This window comes from Puma concolor, chromosome D4, assembly GCF_028749965.1.
Source record: "Puma concolor isolate L17-30 chromosome D4, mPumCon1.1.hap2, whole genome shotgun sequence".
NCBI lineage: Eukaryota > Metazoa > Chordata > Mammalia > Carnivora > Felidae > Puma > Puma concolor.
Window position 1 is genome coordinate 63,112,908 of NC_141679.1, and position 26,983 is coordinate 63,139,890.

The window sequence follows — 26,983 nt, forward strand, 5'->3', positions numbered from 1 at the left end:
AAAGCTCCCAAGAAATTTTAAAATGCCATCTAACTTTTCAAATTTGTAGTTTAAAAGAAAAACAAAAACTAAAAATCCTCTTACAATACAAAGGGAATTTATGAAACAATAAAGAGAAATCCAGTTAAGGTTTATACAAATTCTGAAAGACAATTCAGGGTATTTATTAAATCTAATTTTCTTTCACTCTTTCCTCTTTAAAAAATTTTTTGATTTTATTTATTCTTATTTACTTATTTGGTGGGGAAAACTGGAATAGGTAGAAAAAAATTAAAGTCAAAGAATACAAAAACTATTACCTTTTTCTTAGATGTTCTGCTTCTCCTTTCTCTAAAGTGAGCAGAAAATAAAGAAGACTGTAGCAACAAGAAGCCAGAAACGGTAGTAGAGTCTCACTAAGTACACACGTATGATCCAGGAGCTTACAGATAACACCCAAAACACAGCCAGCTGTACTGTCAGGAATTACAGTCAGCCCAACCTAGGAAGAGAAAAATTAGATTAATAACCTCTTCACAACCGTCCTTCTCTCCATGAAAAAAACAAATCCCATTAACTGGAGAGTTAACCTAACATCACTTCTACTGAAAAACAGTGCATACATTATACACACAACCTGCCACAACTTAAGGTCCTGTTTTCCCTTAAGAATTTAATTACTAGGGGTGCCTGGGTGGCTCAGTCAAGTAGGCATCCAACTCTTGATTTCAGCTCAAGTCATGATCTCACAAACCGTAAGATTGAGCTCTGTGTCACTTATAGCATGGAGCCTGCTTGCATTTCTCTCCTCCACTTCTCTGCCCCTCTCCTGCATGCGCACACGCACTCTCTTTCTCAAAATAAACTTAAAAAAAAAAAGAATTTAATTACTACGTTAAATAACTTTGAAAACATGCCAACTCAAGAAATACTATTAACCTAATCTACTGCCTTCCCTCCATGAGTCTACTAAAATTTAAGACATTACAATTTCTGATGGTCAGAAATATCATTTGAAAGGATTACTTTATGCACCCTCCCCCCGCCCCAAATCTTGATACAACCAACCACATTTCCATGATTTTTAGATTCTTCACACTAGAAAACTCTCATTTCTGGCACCACCTCAGTCCCAGGTAATTAAATGTACAAACCGAAGTTCATTTTACAATTAGCCTACCCCTGCCCTTTAATTTAGCTAGTCATTCAGACATGACTAAGTAAAACACCCTGGAGTAAGACATTACTATACTTAACACTTGACTGCTTCACTGCCTCAAAACCCCGATAAGGGACATCATGGTTTGTGTATTCATCTGGACTCTACTATCTGTCATTAAGGTGGACTCTAACTTACAACTGTTATGTATGCATGGTTTAAATCTCCTGGAAACTACTGTTAAGTCATCATGAAAAAGTCTGCAGGCTCTGATCAGGCTGTTTGAAAATAGTGCCCAAGACTGGCATGTTAATCTTTTACTAGAATAATGAATGTAGTCAAAGGAGGGCATAAATATCTGGAGTGGAGGTGAAAAGAAAAGTGGTAGAGATCTTTAGAGACACACGGGATAAAGATTAGAAGTTTGACAACAGAGAAAAAAGAGCACTGGAAATTCAAAGCAGTACTCTTCCAACTCAAGGGAAGTAACATTTTAAAGGAGAAAAGGGGGTTGGAATGTACCTATAAAATTACCCAAAAAAGTGACAGTGCCTGAAAGATAAAACTGTGGGAGTTTCCTCTGCACTAAGGATAATTATAATAAGCCAAAAATCTAAACATAAACATTGGAGGAAGCTAAAAAGCAAAATCCCAGGTTTTTGGGAACAAGAGACACCGACTAGCCAGAAGACCAAACAGTCGCAAGGCTTAGCTTGCTGCTTCTAGTGGCCAGGCCTTGAACCTGTTAGGCTATATCCCTCGTTTAGAACCCAAATATTCAAGGTGGAAATCAGACCCCAGTCTGGATGCTGGATTCCCAATACACAAACACCAGGTTTGTGTTCATTAAAGCACTATATGTCAGAAGAACCTGAGGTATAATTTTAAAGCCCTTCATTGCAGGGGTGCCTGGGTGGCTCAATTGGTTAAACATCTGACTCAATTTTGGCTCAGGTCATGATCCTGTGGTTTGTAAGATCAAGCCCCTTGTCGGGCTCTGAACTGACAGCACGGGGCTTGCTTGGGATTCTCTCTCTGCCCCTCCCTTGTGCGTGCTCTCTCCCAAATAAACTTTTTTTTTTTTTTTAAAGGCCCTTCATTGCAGATGTAGAAAGTAGGGTCCTGGAAAAGGGGGATTTTCCCAAGGTCAGAATTAATTAGTAACAGCCAAGAAAAACATCAAGACTTCTCAGTCTAGACACTCTCTCCTTGCCTATGGCAAACCCACTTTTAACCAAGGATTCTCTACGCTTTTTTAAGTAGCAACAAAAAAAAATTTTTAAGTATATTTACCAAATGCTTACTGATGGCACTCTGCAGGATGTCAAAACTCTGGCTTCGGGCAGGGATAACCAATAAACTGTGACAAACTGTCTGTCAGAAAAGGAGAAAACCAGTAACCAAATCAGGATCAAATCAGTTCTATAGACTTTTTTTTAACCTACTCACCCTATATACAACAGGACACTTAAAAAAAAAAAAAAAATGACTTTTTTTTCCTAATTTAAATTTTAGTTTACAAGAGCAACACTGGTTTCAGGAATAGAATTCAGTGATTCATCACTTACATACAACATCTAACGCTCCCTCTGACAACCCATAGTTTGTTCTCTATCATTAAAGAATCTCCTGCAGTTTGTTTTCTTCTCTCTTTCTTCCCCCTTCCCATATGTTCATCTGTTTTGTTTCTTAAATTCCACACATGAGTGAAATCATATGGTATTGGTCTTTCTCTGATTATTTCGCTCAGCATAATACATTCCAGCTCCATCCACATCGTTGCAAATGGAAAGATTCCATTCTTTTTAATGGCTGAGTAATATTCCATTGTTTATCTATACGACCTCTTCCCTATCTTCTTTATCTGTTCACCAGTCAATGGACATTTTTGGGCTCTCTCCATAGTTTGGCTATTGATAATGCTGCTATAAACATTGGGGTGCATGTAACCCTTCAAATTTGTATTTCTGTATCCTTTAGATAAATACCTAATAGTGCAATTACTGGATCATAACATAGTTCTAATTTTAGTTTCTTGAAAATAATGACTTTGAAGATGCAAGTATCAAAGGTCACTCAATCACATCTCATATATGGGCTAATTTTCCAAACAACTCCTTATTTAAACATTTACTAAGCACTGAACTAGTCCTATTAGGTACCAGGTACAGGAATGAAAGACTGAGAAACTCTTCTCACAGCCCTAAAAGAGTAGCTTCAATCTACCAAAGTAAAGACTATTTCTATTAATAAGTGCTACAACAGAAAAATCTGAATGATGTGAACAAAGGACTAAAAAGCCTTTTTTCCATTTGGTGAGAAAACATACAATAGAAAAACACTTATGATCCAGAAAATACTAATACCCTGTTCAAATTAATAGAACACTGCCTCCTAGTCCCCAAAAGTAAAAGGAAGAGAACAGTCCACAGGAAAAGAAGAAAAATATAAGGGAAGTGAGAGTCAAATCCTCAGTATTTTTAATTTTCTAAGTTCTCAAGGAAACACGAGGAGGGAAGCCAACATCAAGTCCTTCAGAGACTTCATTACACCATTCCAGAAGCTGAGGGGAGTGCCAAAAGTGAAATATGTGAAAAGAATCACAATGGAAAGACAAAAGACTGGTGGAAAAGAAGAATATCAATCTAGAAAGAGGACAGTATAGCTAAATTTAAGGGAATGGTCAGTCAACTCTGGAAAAAATCAACAGCTCTATGCATTATTTCCCTGGAAAACCTCTTGTAAATTAATACCACCCAGAGTTTACACACGGCAATTTTTCTTCTCTTCTATGCTTATAAGTAACAATGTAAACAACGTATTTCTAATACCATCTTCCTACTCAAAAACAAGCAGTGAATATTTTCATTAATAAAAGGTAAATTGCAATTGAGAAAGCCCATTCAGGGTGCCTGGGTGGCTCGAGCATCTGACTCTTGGTTTCGGCTCAAGTCATAAGCTCATGGTTCCTGAGTTCGAGCCCCACGTCAGGCCCCACACTGACAGAGCAAATCCTGCTTTTGATTCTCTCTCCCCTGCTGACTGTCCTCTGCTTGCTTGCAAGCAAGCTCTCTCTCTGGCCTGCCCACCCTGCTCATGGATGCATGAACGAGCACTAACTAAAAACAACAACAACAACAACAACAAAATAAGGGCTCATTCCCAATAAATAACCATTTAATCCCTTCCCTTCCACCACCCCTTCCCTTCCTGAACAATTCAGTTCTAAAGCCACTGGGTGGGGCTGAGTTAGGTAAACAGCACTGGAATGGGTAGGAGAGCTGCAGTGGCCCAGAGAAGGCCATTCATGAATAAATAGAAGTAGACTGTCCCCACAGAGTTGGGAGTTCAAATGGAGTGAAGATGCCAGAATGGGGGAAAAAAAACAAAAAAAAGAAGATGCCTGCATGGGAGAGGGATAGCACCAAAAGATCAATTATGGACAAAGAAATTGATCAAGTAAATTAAGTATAACGGAAACCAGGGTTCTTAACCTTCAGAAAAGGCAGGTACAAGAGGAAAAGAAGACAACTAGAATGAACGCTGCAGTGTTAAATTCCTGATTTCTGTCCACCGACAGTCTGGGAGCACCAGGGTCCAAAAGCAATGACCACACCCAGAGTCCTGAAGTTGGTTTCAAGATACCATTCTCCACTTAAAGGAAAATTGGCCTCTTCGAAAAATACCTGATTGCAGGGCTGGGACAGTGAAAATCACGTATGAATCTAGAACAATCTGTGGTACAAGGAAGTAAAAACGTACTCAGAAAAAAATGAGTACATGTCAGAAGAACAAAGAAACTACTATATTCTATAGTGACCCACTGAATAAAATAGGAAACCGTATTAACACAAACTAATAAATAGACTAATAAAAATGACTGGGACATTAACACTGTTTCAAAGTATCTCCTCATAAATCATTACTAATTACAAAGGGGAAAAAGTAAACAGTGGAAAAGTAGACAGACAGCACTTAATCAAGTAATCAAAGTGAGTATCTAATGGGACAAATCAAAACCATGCACCACCTGACAGGATGCAGTCAGAAAACCACAGCATCACTTGTGTCATATTCCTACCAAATTCATATAGCCTGAATCTAACCATAGGGGAACATAAATCCAAATGGGAGGAAAATTTTACACAATAACTGTCCCAATGTACTTCAAAGTGTCGAGGTCAATGAAAGACAAAGAAAGACTGAGGAACTTTACCAAACTGAAGGAAACAAAACAGATATTACAAGTAAATACAATGAACAATTTGGGGTGTATAGAACATTACTGAGAGGTACTGGGTGGCTTAGTCAGTTGAAGGTCTGACTCTTGATTTCAGCTCAGGTCATGATTCCAGGGTCGTGGAATCAAGCCCTGCGTCAGCTGCTTAGGATTCTCTCTCTGCCCCTCTCCCCTGCTCTTAAATTAAAAATCAATTAATTTAAAAAAGAACACTGTTGAGGGGGCACCTGGCTGGTTCAGTTGGTAGTGCATGCTATTTTGTTTTTTAATTTTATTTATTTTTGAGAGAGAGAGAGAGAGAGAGAGAGAGAGAAAACAAACAAGCAGGGGAGGGACAGAGAGAGGGAGACACAAAATCCCAAGCAGGCTCCAGGCTCTGAACTGTCAGCACACAGCCCGATGCAGGGCTCAAACCCATGAACTGTGAGATCATGACCTGAGCCACATGAGTCAGACACTCAACTGACTGAACCACGCAGGCGCCCCAGTGCATACTACTCTTGCTATCAGTGTCATGAGTAAGTTAGGGGGGCCTGAGTGGCTCAGTCACTTAAGCATCCGACTCTTGATTTTGGCTCAGGTCATGATCTCACGGTTCATGGACTTGAGCCCTGCATTAGGCTCTGTGCTGACAGTGTGAGGCCTGTTTGGGATTCTCTGTCTCCCTCTTCTCTGTCCTTCCCCTGCTTGCTCTCGCTCTCTCAAAAATAAACAAACATTAAAAATAAAAAACAAAAAAACAGTAAGTCATTTTGTGGATATCAACAAATTGATCTTGAAGTTTATTTAAACAGGAAAAAGACCCAAAATAGCCAACACAATATTAAAGGAAAAGAATAAAGTTAAAGGACTGATATTACACAGCTTCATAAATTACAGTAAAGCTATACTAATCAAGACACTGCAATATTGGTTAAAGAATAGACAAATAGATGAATGGAACAAAACAGAGAGCCCAGCAAGACAGACCCACATAGTCAAGTGATCTTTGACAATGGAGTCTTTTCAACAAATGGTGCTTTAACAATCCATCTACAAATAAATGAATCTAGACTCTTCACAAAAATTAACTCAGAGTGGATAACAGACCTAAATGTAAAATACAAAATGCAAAACTGTAATGACTTAGAAGAAAAACCTAAACGACCTACATATGGTGATGACATTATAGATACAATACTGAAGGCACAATTCAGGAAAGAAACAAAGAAGCTGGACTTGATTAAAATTAAAAAATTTTTCTCTGCAAAAGATAATGTCAAAAATATGAAAAGACAAGCCATAGACTGGGAGAAAATCTTTGCAAAAATATATCTGATAAAGGATTGTTAACCAAAATATTCAAAGAGCACTTAAAACTCGAAAAGAAAACAACCCAATTAACAAATGGGCCAAAGACCGTAATAGATACCTCACCAAAGAAGACATGGCAAATAAACATATGAAAAGATGCTCCACATCACAGGTTATCAAGGAAATCCAAATTAAATAATGAGATGCTACATACCTATTACAATAGCCTGAATTCAAAACACTGACACCAAATGCTGGCAAGGATCTGGAGCAACAGAAACTCATCCACTGCTGATTAAGATTGCAAAAGGGTATAACCACTTTGGAAGACAATTTCTTACAAATTAAACACACTCTGACCATATAATCCAGCAATGGCTCTCCCTGGTATTCACCCAAAGCAGTTAAAAACATGTCCACACAAAAACTACACACAGATGTTTATAAACCTATATACACAGTTTTATGCATAATTATCAAAATTTGGAAGCAACAAAGATGTCCTTCAGCAGGTGAACAGATAAACTGGTACATCCAATGTAATATTATTCAGCAATAAAAAGAAATGAGCTATGAAGCCACGAAAAAACAAGGAGGAATCTTAAATGAGTATTATGAAGTGAAAGAAGCCAATCTAAAAAAGGCAATATACTGCATACTCACAAATGTATGACATTTTGGAAAAAGTAAAACTACAGACAGTGAAAACAAACAAACACCTGTGGTTGTCAGGGGTTGGGGGACATGGAGAATGAACAGTCAGAGCACAGAGGATATCAGGGTAGTAAAGACACTCATATGAGATCATAATGATGGATATGTGGCATTATACATTTGTCCAGATCCATAAAATGTGTAACACCAAGAGTAAACCATAATGTATATTGTGGACTTTGGGTAATTATATCAACATAGAATCATTAATTATAACAAATATACCACTCTGGTGGGGGATGTTGATAAGGGAGAAGGTTATGCAAATGTGGGGGAAGGGATTATACAGGGGAAACACCTTTTCCTTCCCTTCAATTTTTCTGTCAAATTAGAACTGCTCTAAAAGAAATCTTAATTTTAAAAAAATCTTTAAGATTTAAACAGCACATTAGATAATGCAGGAAAGATCAGTGAACTTGAAGATACAGCATACTTTCTCAAGAGATGGCAAAAAAAGGTTAAAGAGTCTCAAAGGTCTACAGGACAATGTCAAGTGGTCTAACATACAAGTAAATTAAGTCCCAAAGAAGGGAACCAAAACATCTTTTGAAGGAATGAATGACATTTTTTTCCCCAAAACAATAAACTATAAACCTAGTAAAACATTCAGCAAATATCAAGCTTAAAAAAAAAAAAAAAAAATTAAGAAAGTAACACCAAGGCATTAATTAATACAATCAAACTGCTGAAGAAAGTGATAAAAAAGATTATCTTGACAACATGTAGGAAGAAAAAAGCATATAGAGGAAAAAAAAACATTACATACAGAAAAACATAAGAATGACCTCACATATCATTACACATTATATTATGGTATAAAGTAGTATAGTTTGAAGGAAGGCTGTATTAAGTTAAAGAGCAAACACCTAAAAACAAAACAAAGAGGCATAGCTAATATGCCAAAGGAGAGGTAAAGTGGAATGCTAAAAATACTCAAACTACAAAAGCAATGAATCATGGTATCTTACTGCAATGGAATACTATACAGCAACGAAAACAATGAATTACTGCTTACACATTAACATAGATACCTTTAAGAATACACTGAATAAAAAGAAAATTACTAAAAAATGTTTCACTTGTAAACACGTAAAACTCAACAATATAGTTTGGAGTTACATGCTAATTACGATAAAACTGTAAAGAAACAAAAATATGATAAAATTAAAGACAGTGTTACTCTGAAGGGAAAGGGACACGGGTTTCAAAAACAAAAATGTTCTTATTTCTTAAGCTGAATTTATATATTATAATTATTATTATTCTGAGCTTATCCATGTTAAAAAACATTCTTTTACAACTAATCAGTATTTTGTAAATGACAATTAACATTAACCTTAAAACCTTTCATTGGCTCTGGAGTAGAAATCTCCATTTCTAAAAGGTATCTCCGCACAGAGATTCCTGTTCTCTTTTTGCTCGATCCCTGTTAACTACAGTTTCCATCATTAACAGGAAGGTCATACAACTCTTCCTTTAGTGCTCAGAAATAATAACAAAGATACAAGTGAAAATGACAAGGTCTAGGTTAGCATATAAAGGATATTACTTCTGTAAAAAAAAAAAAAAAATGACAATATATTTAGTCATTTGTGAAGACAGAAGATATCTGAAAGAACACGTTTACTTAGAAACCGGGGAGGAAAAATGGGTAGTTGAGAGGGAGTGGAAGAAGACTTTATTAATATTATCCTCTGTTCTGAATTGTATTTTGTGAATACCTACTCAAAAAAACAAAAACAAAAACAAAAACAAAAAGTCTGATTTGAAAAAGAATCACTTTGGCTTAAACAGATGAAACTACAAAACAACTGAGCAATCCCAGTCCTAATAACTTGTTCAAATGAAATAATCAGAAAAATAAATGTTTACATTAAGGATGTCAAAACTATGTGTATGTCAAATATTTTCACATGAAAAGGCCAACTTAAATAATAAAATTTATCCAAAAGAAAACTGGAATCTTAAGTTCACAAACTAAAAATGAGACTTTCAGATTTTTCCTAATTATGACTTAACATTTCAAAGACAGCAACCTTGAAGTTTAATACACGTCCTTGAGAAATGTTCACTTCAGAAATACAGCTGATAACATTTTCATGACAATTTTATTTTGGCTTTACACAGATGATGTGCTTATGAAAAATTTAAATAATCAGATAAAGGCTATATGACTTGTCCAAGTTACCAAACTAGACACAGGTAAATCTATGCCTGGAATCTGGAGCCCAATAATCCCATACAGTGTTTTCTCCAATACATCATGATGGTTTACATACATTAATTACAGTCTGTCCTTTAAAACTACTCTCACTACTGTTGGCAAGCCCAATCCCTCCAATCTAATATTCAAGGCCTTAACCTCAGGAGATCTATCTTAGCTCTCTTCATTTACTATGAAGTAAGATAAAATTTCAGATGTTAAACCAATTCATTATTTCTTTTCACTTTTTTAAAGTCCAGTATTGTTGGAGAACATACATATAAACATAGTACCAGCCATTAGGGCAATAAAGTGAAGATAAATTCACTGGCATACCTAAGAATTGTGATCAGAGTCAAACAATGCAAAGTGAAAAGTGTATTATAAATCTATAAAAGGTACTGTCCTAACAGATGGGAAAATATTAAGCATATTGAGAACAGAATAAAAGAAGTAAATAATAGATCAGCTGAGTAAAATCAATTGTTATAGCAACAAAATAGAAAAGTAAGATGTAACTTGAATCTAGAGACTACCCTGTTGAGAATAATGACAAAGAGGTTTAAAAAAAAAAAAAAAGCTTTTGGACTAGCTATTATAAGCTTTAAGGAAAGACTGTATTAGTCAGTGTTCTCACCAAGGGCCTTCCAAATCATTAAAAGAAACTAGCCAGCAGAGAACATAACCTGAGAATTTGCAAAAAAGGTTCAAACCAAAATTACTTGGGATGATATTAGTACATTCTTACTGCATAAGCATTTTTCATGTAGGAAATAAAAAAATGAAAAAATAAATAATAGAAATTATTATAGAAATGTTCTAGAGAATCAAAACCTTATATCAATGTTTACGTTTTCGCATATTTAGCTTACATATCTGTAACATGTAACACAATTTATTCCGTTACAGTAAAAGATCAGCCTAATAATTCCAATTTAAAACTTATGAGTTTAATTTGATTTTTACTATAAGCAGTACCAAAGCCTAAGTTATTATGATTTATTATATTTATAGGGGCGCCTGGGTGGCTCAGTCAGTTGAGCATCCAACTCTTGACTTTGGCACAGGTCTCAATCTCATGGTTCAGGAGTTCAAGCTCCATGGCAGGCTCTGTGCCATCAGTGCACAGCCTGCTTGGAATTCTCTGTCTCCTTCTCTCTCTGTCCTGCCCCTACTCATTCTTTCTCAAAATAAATAAAGTATTAAAATAACTTTTTAAAGGTTTATCATATTTTATAAAGCTTAATTTAGTCTATATTTAATATTTTAACATTTGTGAAGGTTTATCAGAAAACTGAATTGCTTGATGGGGCACCGGAGTGGCTCAGTTGGTTAAGCATCTAACTCTTGATTTCGCTCAGGTAATGATCTCACAGCGCACAGTTCGAGCCCCACACTGGGCTCTGCGCTGATGATGCGGAACCTCTTGGGATTCTCTCTTTCCCTCTCTCTCTGCCCCTCACCCGCTCGTGCTCATGCTCTCTCTCTCTCAAAATAAACAGACTTTAAACAAAGGTTAAATGGTTTAAAATTTTAACTAAGTTTATAAAAGGATAATCAAAGTCCCATTTTAAAAGACTGCTTAAAGTTATTGTATTTATCTTAAAAATAAGATTTGTAGATTGAACTTTAAAACTTAATAAAAACAGGGCTTTAAATTATCTTTAATATACTATGTACTAATTCTCAAAACCAAAAGAATTGCAGAATAATCTCTTTTAAAAAACGTCACCTTCAAAGATACCAAATCCAAGTAGTTTTACGCATCCTTCAAGACTTAAGTCAAATTCTCCCTTTTCATAGAAGCATCTATCCTATCCATTCTATACTAGATAAAAGAAAATAAATTTATCTCCACCATTCAGACTGCTAATTTATTCTGTTCTAGTAGTGCAACCAGTAATGAAAAACACTCCTCTTTTAGAAACATATATCTCCTATCCAAGATAAGTGCTCTCAAAATGTGGATCATTTCTTATACTACTCTTTATCTCTGAAAGGATCTCCTACAAGGCAATCCTAATATATAAGAACTATTGGTAGTTGATGAACAGAATTTTAATAATCATAAGTTTCTTTTTAAATGCACTATTACCTCTGTAACATCCCAATGATGTAAAAACTGATCCAAGTCAGTAAGGTAAAGAAGCACAGGGGAAAGCTGTGTCTGGATGACGTGAGGAACTCCTCGAAGGCTCTGAAGCCAAGTCAACTCCTCTTTTGAAAACCCTAATTTAGGTACAAAGAAAGTTAATTTAAAAAAAATAAATCACAAAACAAATGACAGTCTTATTTTTAAAAAATAGACATGTACCTTCAAGTTTAAATTCTTTAGCTACTCTGCTTTCTCTGAGTTTCTGCTTTTCACATATTTTAAAAAACGAATTGCTAGCAATGGAGGCAGTAAAATTCCTATTAATTATGTACACAAAGGATGTGATCTGACCTAATATATGATGCAGCAACAAGTTAAGTTTTACCCCTTATACTGGGAACCATACCACTTTTACTTTAAAAAATGTGAAAGGCATAAGCTTTTCCATTAATGGCAGGTTTAAAAAAGCAAATCAACAAGTAAAATGATATACTCCTTCATATGTATACTATCTATATATTTTTTTGTATAATAGCCCTTCAAATGTTTTAACCAACTGAGCCACCCAGGAGCTCTAATAGCCCTTCAAATGTTTTAAAACTCTCCCTCCTGGGGCGCCTGGGTGGAGCAGTCGGTTAAGCGTCCGACTTCAGCCAGGTCACGATCTCGCGCTCCGTCAGTTCGAGCCCCGCGTCGGGCTCTGGGCTGATGGCTCAGAGCCTGGAGCCTGTTTCCGATTCTGTGTCTCCCTCTCTCTCTGCCCCTCCCCCGTTCATGCTCTGTCTCTCTCTGTCCCCAAAATAAATAAACGTTGAAAAAAAAAAATAAAAAAATAATAAAAATAAAAAAAAATAAAACTCTCCCTCCTAAACCCTTCTGGATTTTTTTTTTTTTTTTTTTGATAATACATGTGTAGTTCTTCCAACTACACTTTATACAGCAAAATTTCTGATCCTCTTACCACCCCTATTACATACACTTGGTCTGACCTACATAGACAACTTGACAGTATCCCCTGACAGTGCTCAGAAGGATCAGAATACCAGCGATGTGGCCTGCTCTGATGTTCAAATCACTGTATTTCCATGACATTAAGCCTAAAGAGTCACCATCTAGTTTGATGGCCACATCACAGTACTGACTCCTAATGAGCTTTCTAAAACCACTAACCCTTTTGACTCGTACCACTATTAAAACATAAAATCCCTGCCTTCTATCTCAAATGGGTACTTTATCCTCCAAATATACAACAGAAATGTTGAAACAGTACAATCATTTAAAACAAAAGTAATAATACTTACACATCTAACTTATTTGTAGATTCATTTTACTAACTTTGCTTTTGAGCAATGGAATGTAGAAAATGGCTAACTGAAATCTGATGTACTTGCTATCAAGTTGAACATTTTAAACATTTTTAAAATGGATATTCTGTTCATCAACTTTTTAAAGTATGCAATGAGGTTTGCACCTATCTGAAAGAGTCAAGTATGTCCAACTCACTGTAAAGCAAGATAATCAAGTTGAGAAATTAGACTTAGAAATAAATGAAAATATAATCATGTGACATTCAAATCACCTCCAGAGTATTTGTACTCTGAGAGATTTAAACATGAATCATGTATATCCCTGCCTCAAAAGCCTGACACTGGAGAATACAAATATTCCTTCAAAGATCCCCACTTATTAGCCATAAAAATCATTTCAAGGTAAATAGATTATTTACCATCTTCAAAACTTAGAACCAAACAGATAAGACAGTAAATCTTAGGGGAACTTTTATACCAGATTTTTCCTTTCCTTAATCTGTCAGGTGAATGTCTTTACCTGTAAGTGTTGAAAATAAGAAGCTGAAATAGTCCACATCACTCATCAACCAGTCTTTAGCTGAATACTTCCATCCAGAAAATGATGATCTATAACAAACAATAGGAGAATTATTACCAGAGGTGACCAACTTGGAAGACTTTGAAAAACAGCACAATACATAACTATTTTTCTTTATTCAAAACAAATCTGCACTAATAACTTAAAAACCCATAGTATATATTCACTTTAAATATAAGGGCTCAAGTACCAGAATATAGGAAGTTCAACTTCTAACATACTTATGCAAAATATCCATGAAAAAGCATAACTGATCCATATATATGGTATAAATTAGAAAATTTCCATGCCATTCGAAAATCAGATTCCAAGGAGCCAAGATGAAGCTTTGCTTTTCAGTAGCAGGTTTGGCTGCTACTTGATTTTCATAAAGTCTTACCTTGCTTACTTAAATGAGCTAAGTTTAAACAAGCTCGTTTCCCAACTAAGCAAAAAGTATCTTAGGTTAGGCAAAGAATATTCCATGTAAAGTCATTCTAGGATAATCATGTGTTCCTATACTGTGCAAAACTGTAACTGGGTCTACGTCATAATAGCACAGCTAAGTATTCATGGTATACTTAGGGGAATAGCTAAATGTAAAGCAGCTTCTCATTAAATGAGGATTATGTGGTTCCTAGTAGGGGATCAGTTTCCAGTGATTCCTTTAAAAACTCTCTTCAAGTTAAGGCTAAGGGAAAAGACAACAAATGTTAGTCTCAGATATGGCCAAAAAAAAGGGGGGGGGGGTGCTGAGAATGATCAGATCCAACAAGCTGAGGCTACAAATTTTTTCAGTTATCTGAATAAATGTCAGACAAAATTGGGCGTTTCTAATTCAACTAGAAGCACTTAATTTACTGTTAAAATAGCTAATATTTATTACCATTCTTTAAATTTGGGCAGTTAAAATAATGGAAACACCCTTTTGTGAGTATTATTCCCACAATAAGCAAAAGACTTATGGAAGGAGTAACAAAAACTGAGAGGTTATTTTAAAAAGCCAGAAATGCACAATGGGAAAGAGTACAAAATGGTAATTAGAAAACAAACTAATATGCTTTTGAACCCAGTGAAAACAGAAAGCAACTGTGCCATCCAGTGGCTAAAAAAGGTAGCAAAATCCATTTAAAAGACTGCTTTCAACAAATGACAAGCAATATATCATACTGCCCTTAAAATTATGATGACCATATATACTGTCAAAGCCAGAACACTTCTGAGGTAAGCTGGGACAAAAGAACTAAACTGAAACTGTTCCTGACAGAGGAGGTCATGTATTTACCCTACTTAAAAACCAGGCCAAATTTCTTAGTCCCAAATTTCTCCCTTGTCAGATTTTTCTCTAACAGTGTGGATTCTCTCCACATTTATGTCTTATGTTTCCCAATCCAGCTGTAAATAAACTAGGGGCAGAGAAGATAAGGAATGAGCAAAGGTAAGGGGGAAAACGCAAGGAGAATGGTATGGGGGGGAGGGGGAGTCAAACTCTAAAAGACTTTAAGTGGGTGATAAAAATTAGATAGGGGCAACAACTCTAATTGCACTTTTAAAAAGATGAATACAGGGGCGCCTGGGTGGCGCAGTCGGTTAGGCGTCCGACTTCAGCCAGGTCACGATCTCGCGCTCAGTGAGTTCGAGCCCCGCGTCAGGCTCTGGGCTGATGGTTCGGAGCCTGTTTCCGATTCTGTGTCTCCCTCTCTCTCTGCCCCTCCCCCGTTCGTGCTCTGTCTCTCTCTGTCCCAAAAATAAATAAAAACGTTGGGAAAAAAAAAAATTAAAAATAAATAAATAAATAAATAAAAAGATGAATACCAACAGTTTTTAGCTGATGGGTTTTTCACATATGGAACAAACTATTCTTTGGGGTTAACTCTCTCGGATAAAGACAAACAGGACATCAGAACTACAAATAAGGAAAATTAATCTGGCAAAAAGGCAAAAGTTAGATGGAATATTATAACAGTACAGGTGGAAGATTATGAAAAGCAACTGGCTTGCGTATAGTCATAGTTGAGGACAGAAGGGGGTATTTTGAAAAGAAAACCAGATATGAAATAACTCAGTGTATGTCTGAGGGAAACAAACATTATTGTTAAATTCTGAATCTAGGAAGTGATATAATGATGTCACTGGCCTAAGAAAGTTCCGAAGTCCTAATTTTGTATTATTTTTTTAAAAAGAGATTCATCTGAATGGGAACAATACATCTACAGAGAGAGAAGTCTACTAACAGACTCTGCTAAAAAACAGAATTTAACTTGGTGGATTCTTAACTATATTGACAATATGCTTTTAATTTGGTGATTATGAATCCCGACTATTTGTAAATATATTTTCTCAATAGTTACCACAAATCTCCACAGAAAGAAAAAAAAATTGAAAACATCCTTGGCAAAAGTTATCAAGTCAATCATAACTGATATTGATAAAGATATAAACATAGCTTCCAAAGAGAATTAGTTTCAAGAAGTGTTCAAAAACTGATTTTAAGTCAACGTGAAAACAGATCCTTCACCAGTTATATCAAAGGAACAGAGTGCCCTCTACTGGAAGTTAATAAACAAAACCACTTCAGTAACAAAAAGAAACCACATTTAATTTTTTTAAAGGCCTGCTAAATAACTGCTTACTAGACGAGGATTTTTTTCCCTTAGAAAGAAAAACACTGAAACTAATATATGCTTAAAACACTTAAAGGTAAGACCAAGTCTCTCTAATGCACATGCACACAGAAGAAATAAGAGTGAATTTCACATATAAACAAACACATCGCCGATAGCTCTCTTCTGCTAGCTAAAAAGAAAGGTAAATCACACTTTAGGTGACTGATTCCAAGATATGTCTTATAATGGTAAGAGGTGACTGTCAAACAAGCTAAAGGAAGTCTACCAATAAAGTGAGCTACTCCTATTTAACCAGGATAGAGGATCTGTATTGTACAAGTCACAAGGAAGTTATTAGTCTTTAAACTTTTCAGGTACCACCTAGATTTCAATTTCTCCCTAAAACCATATTAGACCCTATGAGCCACAATCAATAATAAATCTTACTGAACACTAAAAATATTATGCCTAATGATACAAACATAAGGTGTTTAAGGATACTTTGAATACCCACAATATGAAACACTGTTATAAAACATTTAAGAGTAAAATGATGCAGCCACTGTGGAACACGTTACAGCAGTTCCTCGAAGAATTAAAGAGAATTACCATGTGACCCAACAATTCCACTTCTGGGTATACAGCCAAAAGAATTTAAAGCAAGGACTCAAACAGATATCTGTACACCAATGATCACAGCAGCATTATTCACAAAAGCTAGAAGATGGAAACAACCAAGTTTCCATCAAGGGAAAAATAAATAAAATGTAGTATATACATATACTGGAACATTAAGTCAACCTTAAAAAGGAAATTCTGATACATGATATGATGTGGATGTACCTTGAAGAGTTATGCTGAGTGAAATAAGCAAGACACAAAAGGTCATATATAGTATGATTCCATTTATATGAGGTACTTAGAATACTCTAAATCATGAAGGGGTGTCTGGGTGGCTCAGTCGGTTAAGAGTCTGACTTTGGCTCAGATCATGATCTCACAGTTCAGTTTGTGAGTTCAAGCCCCACGCTGGACTCTGTGCTGACAGACTGAAGCCTGGAGCCTTGCTTTGGATTCTGTATCTCCCTCTCTCTGCCCCTCCCCATCGCGTGATCTCTCTCTCTCTCTCTCTCTCTCTCTCTCTCTCTCTCTCTCTCTCTCAAAAATAAACATTAATTTATTTATTTTTTTATCATGAAGATAGAACAGTGGTTACTAAGGGCCGGGGGAGAGGGGGATGAGGAGTTACTCTTTAACGCATGCAGAGTTTCAGTTTGGAATGATAAAAAAGTTGTGGAGATGGACAGCGGTGCTGGCTGCACAACAATGTGAAAGTACTTAATGCCACTGCACAGTTTTAACTGTATACTTAAAACCGGTTAAAATGGTTAAGTTTTATGTTATCTACATTTAACCACACACACACAAAAAGAGATTTCAACTGATTCCTCGCCTGAGTCACAAACATATTTATTTCACCAGCTACGTTAAATTTGGAGGTCCCTGAAAAGGTGGTCTGTATCACAATCCCATTAACACCAAAGGTTTTATTTAAGCACAGTACTCTCACCTGCCACTGAACCCTTACTACAGGCTTTTGAGAATTTTAAATCTGTACATTATGTACAAATTATAGATAATTTCTATCTATACAAATCACTAAAAAACTTGAAACAGTCTTACTCCAGTGAACTTTATCTAGCAATAATAGGATGAAGAGTTTTAAATGTTGCATTAAGAGCAAATGAAGCAAATGAAGTTAGTAGCAGTATAAGCCTTCTGTAATTTACACACTGCCAGTAAAAGACATGGGAGAAAAGACTATATACTTAAAATATAGCTCACTTGAGGATGCTACCTCATGTGCAGTATCCCGATAAGCATGGCAGCCAAACTTGAACTGAGTCTTCCCATAATACAGCAACGACTTAACCGAGAAAGTAAATCAGCAGGCAGACTTGGTAGAAAATATACAAGCTGGACCAAACGCTGCTGAGAGTCTGCTGGAAGAACCACCACAGTGCCTTCTTGTGGATCTAGTGGGGTAGGTAACACATATTAAAGTCAACTATAAAAGATATACAGAGATTAAGTTAGTAAAGCAGATTGAGTGCTTGCTTACTTTTTACTGTATTAAACTGAATTTCAACTTATCATCTACATAAAAAAGTTTTATCATAAAGTATATGTAGGACTTAAACTATTTTCTAAAGTAAAACAATGAACATTATTAAAGATATATTTATTTAACACTGTAATAATTCCACAACATCCAAGTGTCAATGTCTGAAATAATAACTTTGATGGGGTAAAGGGATTGAACCAAAGTAAAACGGTAAAAAACAAGCGCTTTTGCTAAACAGTGACAATTACAATACCAACCTAATTTAAAACAGAAGACATCTACATATAAGCAGTACTGAAAAAAAAAGACTTAAAAATATAACCCAAAAAGGATGGAAGCATACCAAATGTCCATCACTTAATGAATGGGTAAACATAAGTGACAGATTCATAGAGTGGAATACTAGTACTCAGCAAAAAAAAAAAAAAAAAGTACAGATACATGCACACTACAATATGCATGTATACTGCCAACAGTACATTAAGTGAAAGTAGCCAGATTCAAAAGGCTCTACATTATGTAATTCCATTTATAACAAATGTCCAGAACAGGCAAATCCATAGAGACTGGAAAGTAGATTGGTGGTTGCCAGGAGCTGGAGAAGGACTACTAATGGGTTTAATTTCTTTTTGGGGTGATAAAAATATTCTGGAATCAGACAGTGGTGACTGCACAACTTTGGGAATATGTTAAAAACACTGAAATATACATTGTAAAAGGGCAAATTTTATGGTTTGTGAATTACATCTCAATAATAAATACATATTACATATATGTAATACCTCCCAATATGCTTTTATTGGTATTTTTGCTTAACATATAAAATAGTTCCAAGGATGAATAAAAAAGTATAAATATATAGAAGTCATACAAAATATCCTTTATGATTAATTTGCTGCCAAAGCTTCAAAGGAATTTTTTTTAAATACCTGATCAGTTTTGAATTTGTAAACAGCATGTGGCTGAAAAGACAATTTAAGAATCCAAGAAGCATCTACAACCATTAACCTTCTAAAAGTATCCTAATAAAAAATACTTACTATTGAAAATGAATTTACTATTTGATATTTTGTTCTGGCACTTTAACCATGGTGTGAATAATTTATAATAATTCAAAGGAAAGGCATACCTAAAGAGTTCCACTTAGAAACTTCTTTCCTAGGGGTGCCTGGGTGGCTCAGTCAGTTAAGCAGCCGACTTCGGCTCAGGTCATGATCTCACAGCTTGTGTGTTTGAGCCCCACATGGCTTTGTACTGAAAGCTCAGAGCCTGGAGCCTGCTTCAGATTCTGTCTCCCTCTCTCTCTGCCCCACCCCCGCTCACACTCTGTCTCTCTCTCCTTCAAAAATAAATAAACATTAAAAAAAAAATTTTTTTTTTAAAGAAACTTCTTTCCTAATGCAGGGTAGATCAATGGTTACCTACACAGTTAAACTCTTACCATAGATTCGGAGAGCAGAAGCTTGTAAACTTTTTAGTAATTCTTTATTTGCTCGTGCTGCTGCAGTATGGATGATATCAATAAGCTGTGTTGAGAGCTCAGGATTTCGGGAGCCAAGATGAGCAAGCTGCAATGGTAAACCAGCCAGCCAACGGGATAACACCTTACTACGATATCTAAGAAACACCAAGGAAGAACAAAATAAAGTATAAAGACAAGAGAAATAAGTTTAAACAAACAAAAAAAATTTTTAACTTAAATATACCACAGAGTAACATTATTATCTACCAAGAACACAACATGTACTCATTTAAAAAAAAATTTTTTTTTAACATTTATTTATTTTTGAGACAGAGAGAGACAGAGCATGAACGGGGGAGGGTCAGAGAGAGAGGGAGACACAGAATCGGAAGCAGGCTCCAGGCTCTGAGCCATCAGCCCAGAGCCCGACGCGGGGCTTGAACTCACGGACCGTGAGATCATGAACTGAGCCGAAGTCGGACGCTCAACCGACTGAGCCACCCAGGTGCCCCAACATGTACTCATGTAAACATTTTAGAATTTATAAGACCAGAAGCATCATTTATTCAGCTGTAGCATTTTCCAAGGTTTTAACCACTCACTTAAAAAGAGCATGCAATTTGGGGCACTATCTAAATTGCATGTTTATCTTCAAAAACAGACACTACTACTGCTCTTTGTGTTCTATTTATCCTTACAGTATTAGCTGTTATACTAACTCAATAATGCATTCAATGTAGGGTGCTCTCACACTAAATGGTTTCAAACCTGTGTTATTTTAGTTCTTCAGTATACAGTTGACCTTTGAACAATATGGTTTTGAACTGCATGGGTCTGCTTACATGCAGGTTTTTTTCAATAAATATACTGGAAATTTTTTTGTGAAAACCTCACAAACTGCACACCCTAGAAACACTGAAAACATTAAGCTAGGTATTATTGTAAGAATACAATATATAATATATATAACATACAAAATATGTTTATCAACTTATCGGTAAGGCTTCTAGTCAACAGTAGGCTATTAGTAGTTAAGTTCTGAGGGAGTCAAAAGTTACATACAGTTTTTCAACTGTAATGGGGAGGGGGGGTCAGTGTCCCTAATCCCCACACTGTTCAAGGATCAACTGTACTTATACTTGCTTAAGCTCCAATGTCTCTTCACTCAGGCAACGGCAATCACTTCTGCTGTACCCCAAGAGCTTAGTGAATTAAGCATGACCTTTGCTGTCAGACCTAAACTTAAGTCTCAGCTCTGTTTCCCATTAATTATAGGACACTCACCAACTTATTAAACTAAGCTTCAGTTTCCTCCTACAAAACGAAAGTAACAGTATCTACACCTCAAAGTAGGAATATGAGATTTAGATGAATTATGAAAAGCACCCGGCTTCTACTAAAGACTCAAATATGTTTCAACAACTACCTACATATGCTCAGGTATCCCCAAACCTTATCTTCCACCTAAACATATCTTCCGGACTTCCAAACTATATCTCAAATTCACCATATCAAAAAATTAATTCCTTAGTTCTACTCTTTGTGTTATCCATCTCAACTGATAGCACCAAACTAAGCCCGAAACTTTTTCATCTTCTATCGTCTTCATTCTTACACCATATGCCCCAATATGCCACTAATAGCTAATGGTTCGAACTCCATAGTTTTTACAGAAAGCAAAAGAAAAGCAAAAGCAGAAGAAAGCAAAAGCAAAAGAAAAGCTGAGGCTGCTATAGGTTACTCCAACTGACCTTAAGTTGTAAGTGGACAAGTGGAAATATAAGCTCAAAGAGGCTTTTATCTGCTGGTGGTGCACATAAAGATTACTGGCACTACTATGCATGTTTCTATATACAATTTTATATCTTTTCTTATATGCAGCCAAACAAAATAAAAAGAATGAACATCTCCAAAGATTTTTACCATTCTAGTATCTTAAGTAGACTACAAAATAACTCCACCAAAAAAGAAAGGTAAAATAAATGAAACCTTACCTGACTCTGTAAGATCTCAGTTCTTCTTTTTGATAGATTTTACTGAAAAACTTTAGTAACAAAGTTCGAACTGGAAGGAGAAGGCCTCTCTGCTGATACAATGTATAAACTGCCTTGATGAGAGACTCTGTAGCCTCTAAATACAAAAACAACTGTATATTAATCAAAAATGTTTCTTCACCAGCTCCCAAATTCCTCTAAAAGCACAGAAGCACTTTACTTTGTTCCTATGACAAAGCAGATCTTAGTCACAAACTGATACTACCACTGAAGTCCAATAGTAATGAGTTAATATAAAAGTCAGACTGCAACCTGAGACTACAGTGTAATTTTTGTAAGGGACAACAAACCTATGTAATGATGACAAAAACCAAGATATTAGAAAGATGAATAAGATGGGAACCAAACAGGAAAGCTTTGTTTTTGAATGAAAAGAATTCGTAAATCACACTAAAAATAGACTTTATGTGATATAACTTCAGGCTAGCAGAAAGGTAGAGACAGGCAGGATTCAATTCATTCTATATGGATAAAAGGGGAAAGTGCTCAATTTCTAATCAAACTAGACCAGAAAAGTGTATTTCTTAATCATTAGGCTCAATACCATTCTGAAGTAATACCTACCTCCTTTTACTCAAGTCTGTAATCTACTAGAAATTTAATCATATTGCTTCACAGTGGACCTACTCACCTGAGAAAGAGATGCCCTGAGTAGTAACCATTTCAGTGTTCAAGCAGATAGTCCATTTATAATTATACTAGCTAACTTTTAAGGTTTGAATGTAATTAACTTGTCTACATGAAATGTGTGAAAGTCATCAATTCAAAGCTAGATCCTAATAGCATGCATAAGAGCTCCTCTCTTAAATAAGGACAAAGCAAGAACACCTACCTCTGTTAGGTTGTATCTGCATTAATCTCCATGATACTCCAAGCAATCTGTTTAGCTGCTTACTATTTAGCCTAAAGCCATCCTCAAGGGTCTTTGTCACAAATTTCCTTATCATTTCTATCCAGTTGGAATCCTTCTGTAAAGTTGAGGCATTTGCCAAGGAGACCATGATATCAGACAGCGTTAAATTCAGTAAGAGATGATCTACATTATTGGAGAGAATTGTGCAATGCTTGATGCTAAAAACAAACAAAGACAAATACATCTATAACACGTTATATCTACCACGCCTGCTTCACTTAGAATACTTAAAAATAATCTATCAATGGGTCAAAAAATATTTCCTTCTAAAATAAATTGCTAAGACAGGTATGGAGGCAAGGTTTAGGCCACTGTTTTGTAAATAAACCATTCCTTATAGAATCAAGGTTGTTAATAAGACACGAATTACAATGTATCCTGCTCAGTTAATTACCCAAGTTACTCTTTACACAAAAGGTCAAGGTCTTTGTAACAATGCTTGGTAATCCTAAATGCAATTTGGAGATAAGACTTGAGAACCTCAACATGCTTGAAGATTTTTTTAAAGCAGATACTTGTATTTGGATGTAGGTCACGGCAGATCCTGACTCTGCTTCTACCTCATCAACATAATCACTAATTTCTCCTGGCCACAATTTCCGTATGTGTGACAGAAGGAGACTGGTCCAGATAAGCAATGTTCTGAAACAACGTATATGATACACATATGAAAATCATTTTTCCCAGCCAAATAAAACATTTATTTCAGACTTTGAAAAAAATTTCAAAAAAGATATCTCAAATACAGTACTTCAAAAAGAAAACTTGTGACTTAGACTATAAATCCCTATTTCAGAATACGGTATATTCAACAGCAGGCCCTATTTATTTCATGTTTAGAAAAATGTAAAGTTAATTAAAGTAAAAAAATCTCTCTAGGGGTGCCTGGGTGGCTCAGTAGGTTAAGTGTCTGACTTCAGCTTAGGTCATGATCTCGCGGTTCATGGGTTCAAGCCCTGCGTCGGGCTCTGTGCTGACAGCTCAGAGCCTGGATCCTGCTTCTGATTCTGTGTCTGTCTGTCTGTCTGTCTCTCTCTCTCTCTCTCTGCCCCTCCCCCACTCGTGCTCTGCTCTGTCTCAGAAATAAACAAACATTAAAAAAATTAAAAAAAAAAAAGAAATCTGGTACTATTAGAGCATCAAATGTAGGGTTAGGAATGACAAATGAGCTGGAAAGGTAAAATGGAACCACATTACAAAGAGTCTGGGAGGCTAAGGGCACTAAAATTAATTATGCAAGCATGACTGAAAACTTATTTCAGATGGGCAATTCTGTGGATGGAAAAGGAAAAATGAGAGTTACAAAACTATAAACGGGGCGCCTGGGTGGCTGTCGGTTCAGCATCTTACTCTTGATTTTGGCTCAGGTCATGATCTCACACTTCATGAGATGGAGCCTTGTGTCAGGCTCTGTGCTGACAGCACAGAGTCTGCTTGAGATTCTCTCCCTCTCTCTCTGCCCCTCTCCTGGGTGCATGTGCACGTGCTCTCTCTCAAAATAAATAAACATTAAAAAAAATAAATTTTAAAAAACTATAAACAAAGAAGCAATTGTATGGCTCTTGTAGCAATCTAGGCAAGAGATGACAAGAGCAAGAACCAGGGTCAATGCTGGGTATAGACTGGGAGGAAGGCAGGACATTTAGAAAGAATAAAAATTAGCTGGATTTGAAGTCTGAAGTGTATATATATGTGTGTGAGTTTGGGGACAGTGGGATTTGGAGGAGTCAGAAGTTCCAGCATTGGTGACTGGATAAATGAAGTAGCAGAGATCCAGAAAATAAATATTACTTTTGATTATGTTGGGCTTGCAGTGTTTCTGGTATAAATCCAGGCAGAGATGGCCAACAGACAGCTCAATGTACAAGTTTGACAACAGAGAGAAAAGTCCAAACTATTTAACAGATTACTCACATAACCACTCCTAGCTGCAAAAGAAGATGAGAAATCTAGTTTTTATTTTGCACGGTCATATTCCTAAACACTGGAAATTAAGAAAGGAATGAGAACTGGGACAGACAACTAGCAGTCTGTACCACAAACCCAAAATTTCTACAAGGTTTTTCACCAAACGGCCCAGTGCCCAAAACCAAGGCACATTTTAACATTAATTAGACCACTCAAAACTCAACTGCCACATTTCTTCACAAGTAGAGCTTTCCAAGATCTACCATAAGTTTATCTCAAGCAGCATAATTTATTACTGTCTGGAAGGTCTCAATGCACACTACAAATTTGGGAGAATTCATTCTGCTCCTCCAATAATTTATACAAATTTTTAAGAGTAAATATACCAACCATCAATTCTATGAGGGAGGCAGGCCACTGGGGATACTCCAATTTTCAATAATGATAAATGTAGGTAATCCCCTTCCTGGAAACAACTTTAAAACTAGATGAAATTTTTTAAAAACCTCAAAAGCAGGGGCACCTGGATGGCTCAGTTAAGTGCCCAACTCCTGATATTGGCTCACATTGTGATCTCGTGGTCATGGAATCGAACCCAGTGTCAGGCTCCATGCTGACAGCACAGAGCCTGCTTGGGATATTCTCTCTCTCTCTCTCTCTCTCTCCCACTTGTGCTCTCTCTCTCTCTCTCAAAATAAACAAACATTAAAAAAAACTCAAAAGCTCAAGAGCTAAGATAATAAACATTTACTGGGCCCAAAAACCTAGGAAAAAAGCAAGATACTAGCACTCAAGGCTCTGTCCTTAGGGCAGCTGCCAATTCCAAAGAAAAAACTGCAAAACTGAAGTAACCTTTTAGTGGCCTCACAGGGAAAAGTCAAAGCCCAGGGCCTGCCAAACACCAGAACTTTCATGTTATCCAGGGTAAAGGTAAACCAGAAATAAAAACAGCTCTCAGATAAAACGTAATCCCAATTTTGCTTTCTACCACTGGTTTGAGTAACAATTCTTCCCAATTAGCTCTACAGAGTCAACACAATTCAAATCAAAATCCCAGCAAGCTACTTGTAGTTATCAATAAATTGATTCCGAAGTTTATACAGAAAGGCAAAAGACCTAAAACACCCAAGATAGAAGTAGAACAAAGCTGGAGGACTTATTCTACCCAATTTCAAGAGTTACCATATACAACTACAGTAACAAAGACAGCATGGAATTGGTGAAAGAACAGACACACGTAGGTTAATGGAACAAAGAGCTCCAAAATAGACCCGTAAAAATATAATCAACTCATCTCTGACAAAAGACCAAAAGCAACTCAGTGGAGAATGAAGTCAATGAAGTCTTTTCAACAAAAGGTGCTAGGAGCAAATGGACAAAAATTCTACAAATGAAAAACAAAAATTCAATGTATTTGTGTCTGAGCTCAGTTGAACAAAACTGAAGAATTAAAAGCTAGAACATAGGAGATTTAAGGAAAGAAAGAAAGAAAGAAAGAAAGAAAGAAAGAAAGAAAGAAAGAAAGAGAAAGAAAGAAAAAGAAAGAAAAAAAAAGAAGAAAGATGCAGTAAGTAAATGTAACATGTTAACATGTTTAATCAGTCTTTACAGGAGAGAAATGTGACTGCAATTTTTTTTAAGATAATGAGAATTTATCAGATCTGTTTAAAGATATTCCAATCAAGATTTAAGATCTCAGATTTAAGTTCACTGAATCCCAAGGAGAATAAAAAAAAACAAAAAACAAAAACCCCACCTGGATACATCACTGTGAAAACTGCAAAAAATAAAAAGAAAATTCATGAGGAGTGTGAATAGGAAGCTTTTAAAGTAACAACAGTTAGACTCATAACTGACTTCTTAACAGAAAATGAAAATCTGCAGACAGTAAAGTGTTATTGTCAGTGTGCTTAAAGAAAACTGCCAAACCTAGAGTACTATGCTCTGCTCGAACACTCTTTAGAAATGAAAAATATGTATATATATATTTTAGACAAAACAATTAAGCAAAAATAACCTCCAGCAGATTCTGAATGGTCCCAGATAGATGGAAACCGACATATGAAAAAATGAAGAGCATAAACATAGGAAATACATGGACAGAACTTAGGTGATGGATACAAGTTCTCCAAAATACTGATTTTGGTTTGAAACAAGCTCAAATTTTGTCACTGGCATAAATACTGTCAGCCGTTTTCTTGGAATTGATAGACTCTTTGTTCATTTTGAGAAAATAACTGCCAAATATCCAAGTCTGAATCCACAGTTCGTCTGGTAGTCATTCTTTCAAGTTAAAATTATGTCCGTCACAGAAAAATACTCCCAAGTAGAATAATCACAAAAGTGTACTTCCTTGAGACAACCAT

The 26,983-nt window shown here is 35.9% G+C and overlaps 1 protein-coding gene across 2 annotated transcripts in view; it reads right to left on the reverse strand.

Moving 5' to 3' along the window:
- Positions 1–26,983, reverse strand: part of TEX10 (testis expressed 10) — a 62,402-nt gene that overhangs the window by 5,942 nt on the left and 29,477 nt on the right. For both annotated transcript variants that reach the window (XM_025935270.2, XM_086683596.1), the window contains exons 6-13: positions 22,629–22,867; positions 21,737–21,872; positions 19,722–19,897; positions 18,014–18,191; positions 13,511–13,599; positions 11,684–11,817; positions 2,432–2,512; positions 300–481 (exon numbers count right to left, since the gene is read on the reverse strand). In XM_025935270.2, coding sequence (XP_025791055.1) covers positions 300–481; positions 2,432–2,512; positions 11,684–11,817; positions 13,511–13,599; positions 18,014–18,191; positions 19,722–19,897; positions 21,737–21,872; positions 22,629–22,867 — 1,215 coding nt within the window. The remainder of the gene's footprint in view (positions 1–299; positions 482–2,431; positions 2,513–11,683; positions 11,818–13,510; positions 13,600–18,013; positions 18,192–19,721; positions 19,898–21,736; positions 21,873–22,628; positions 22,868–26,983) is intronic.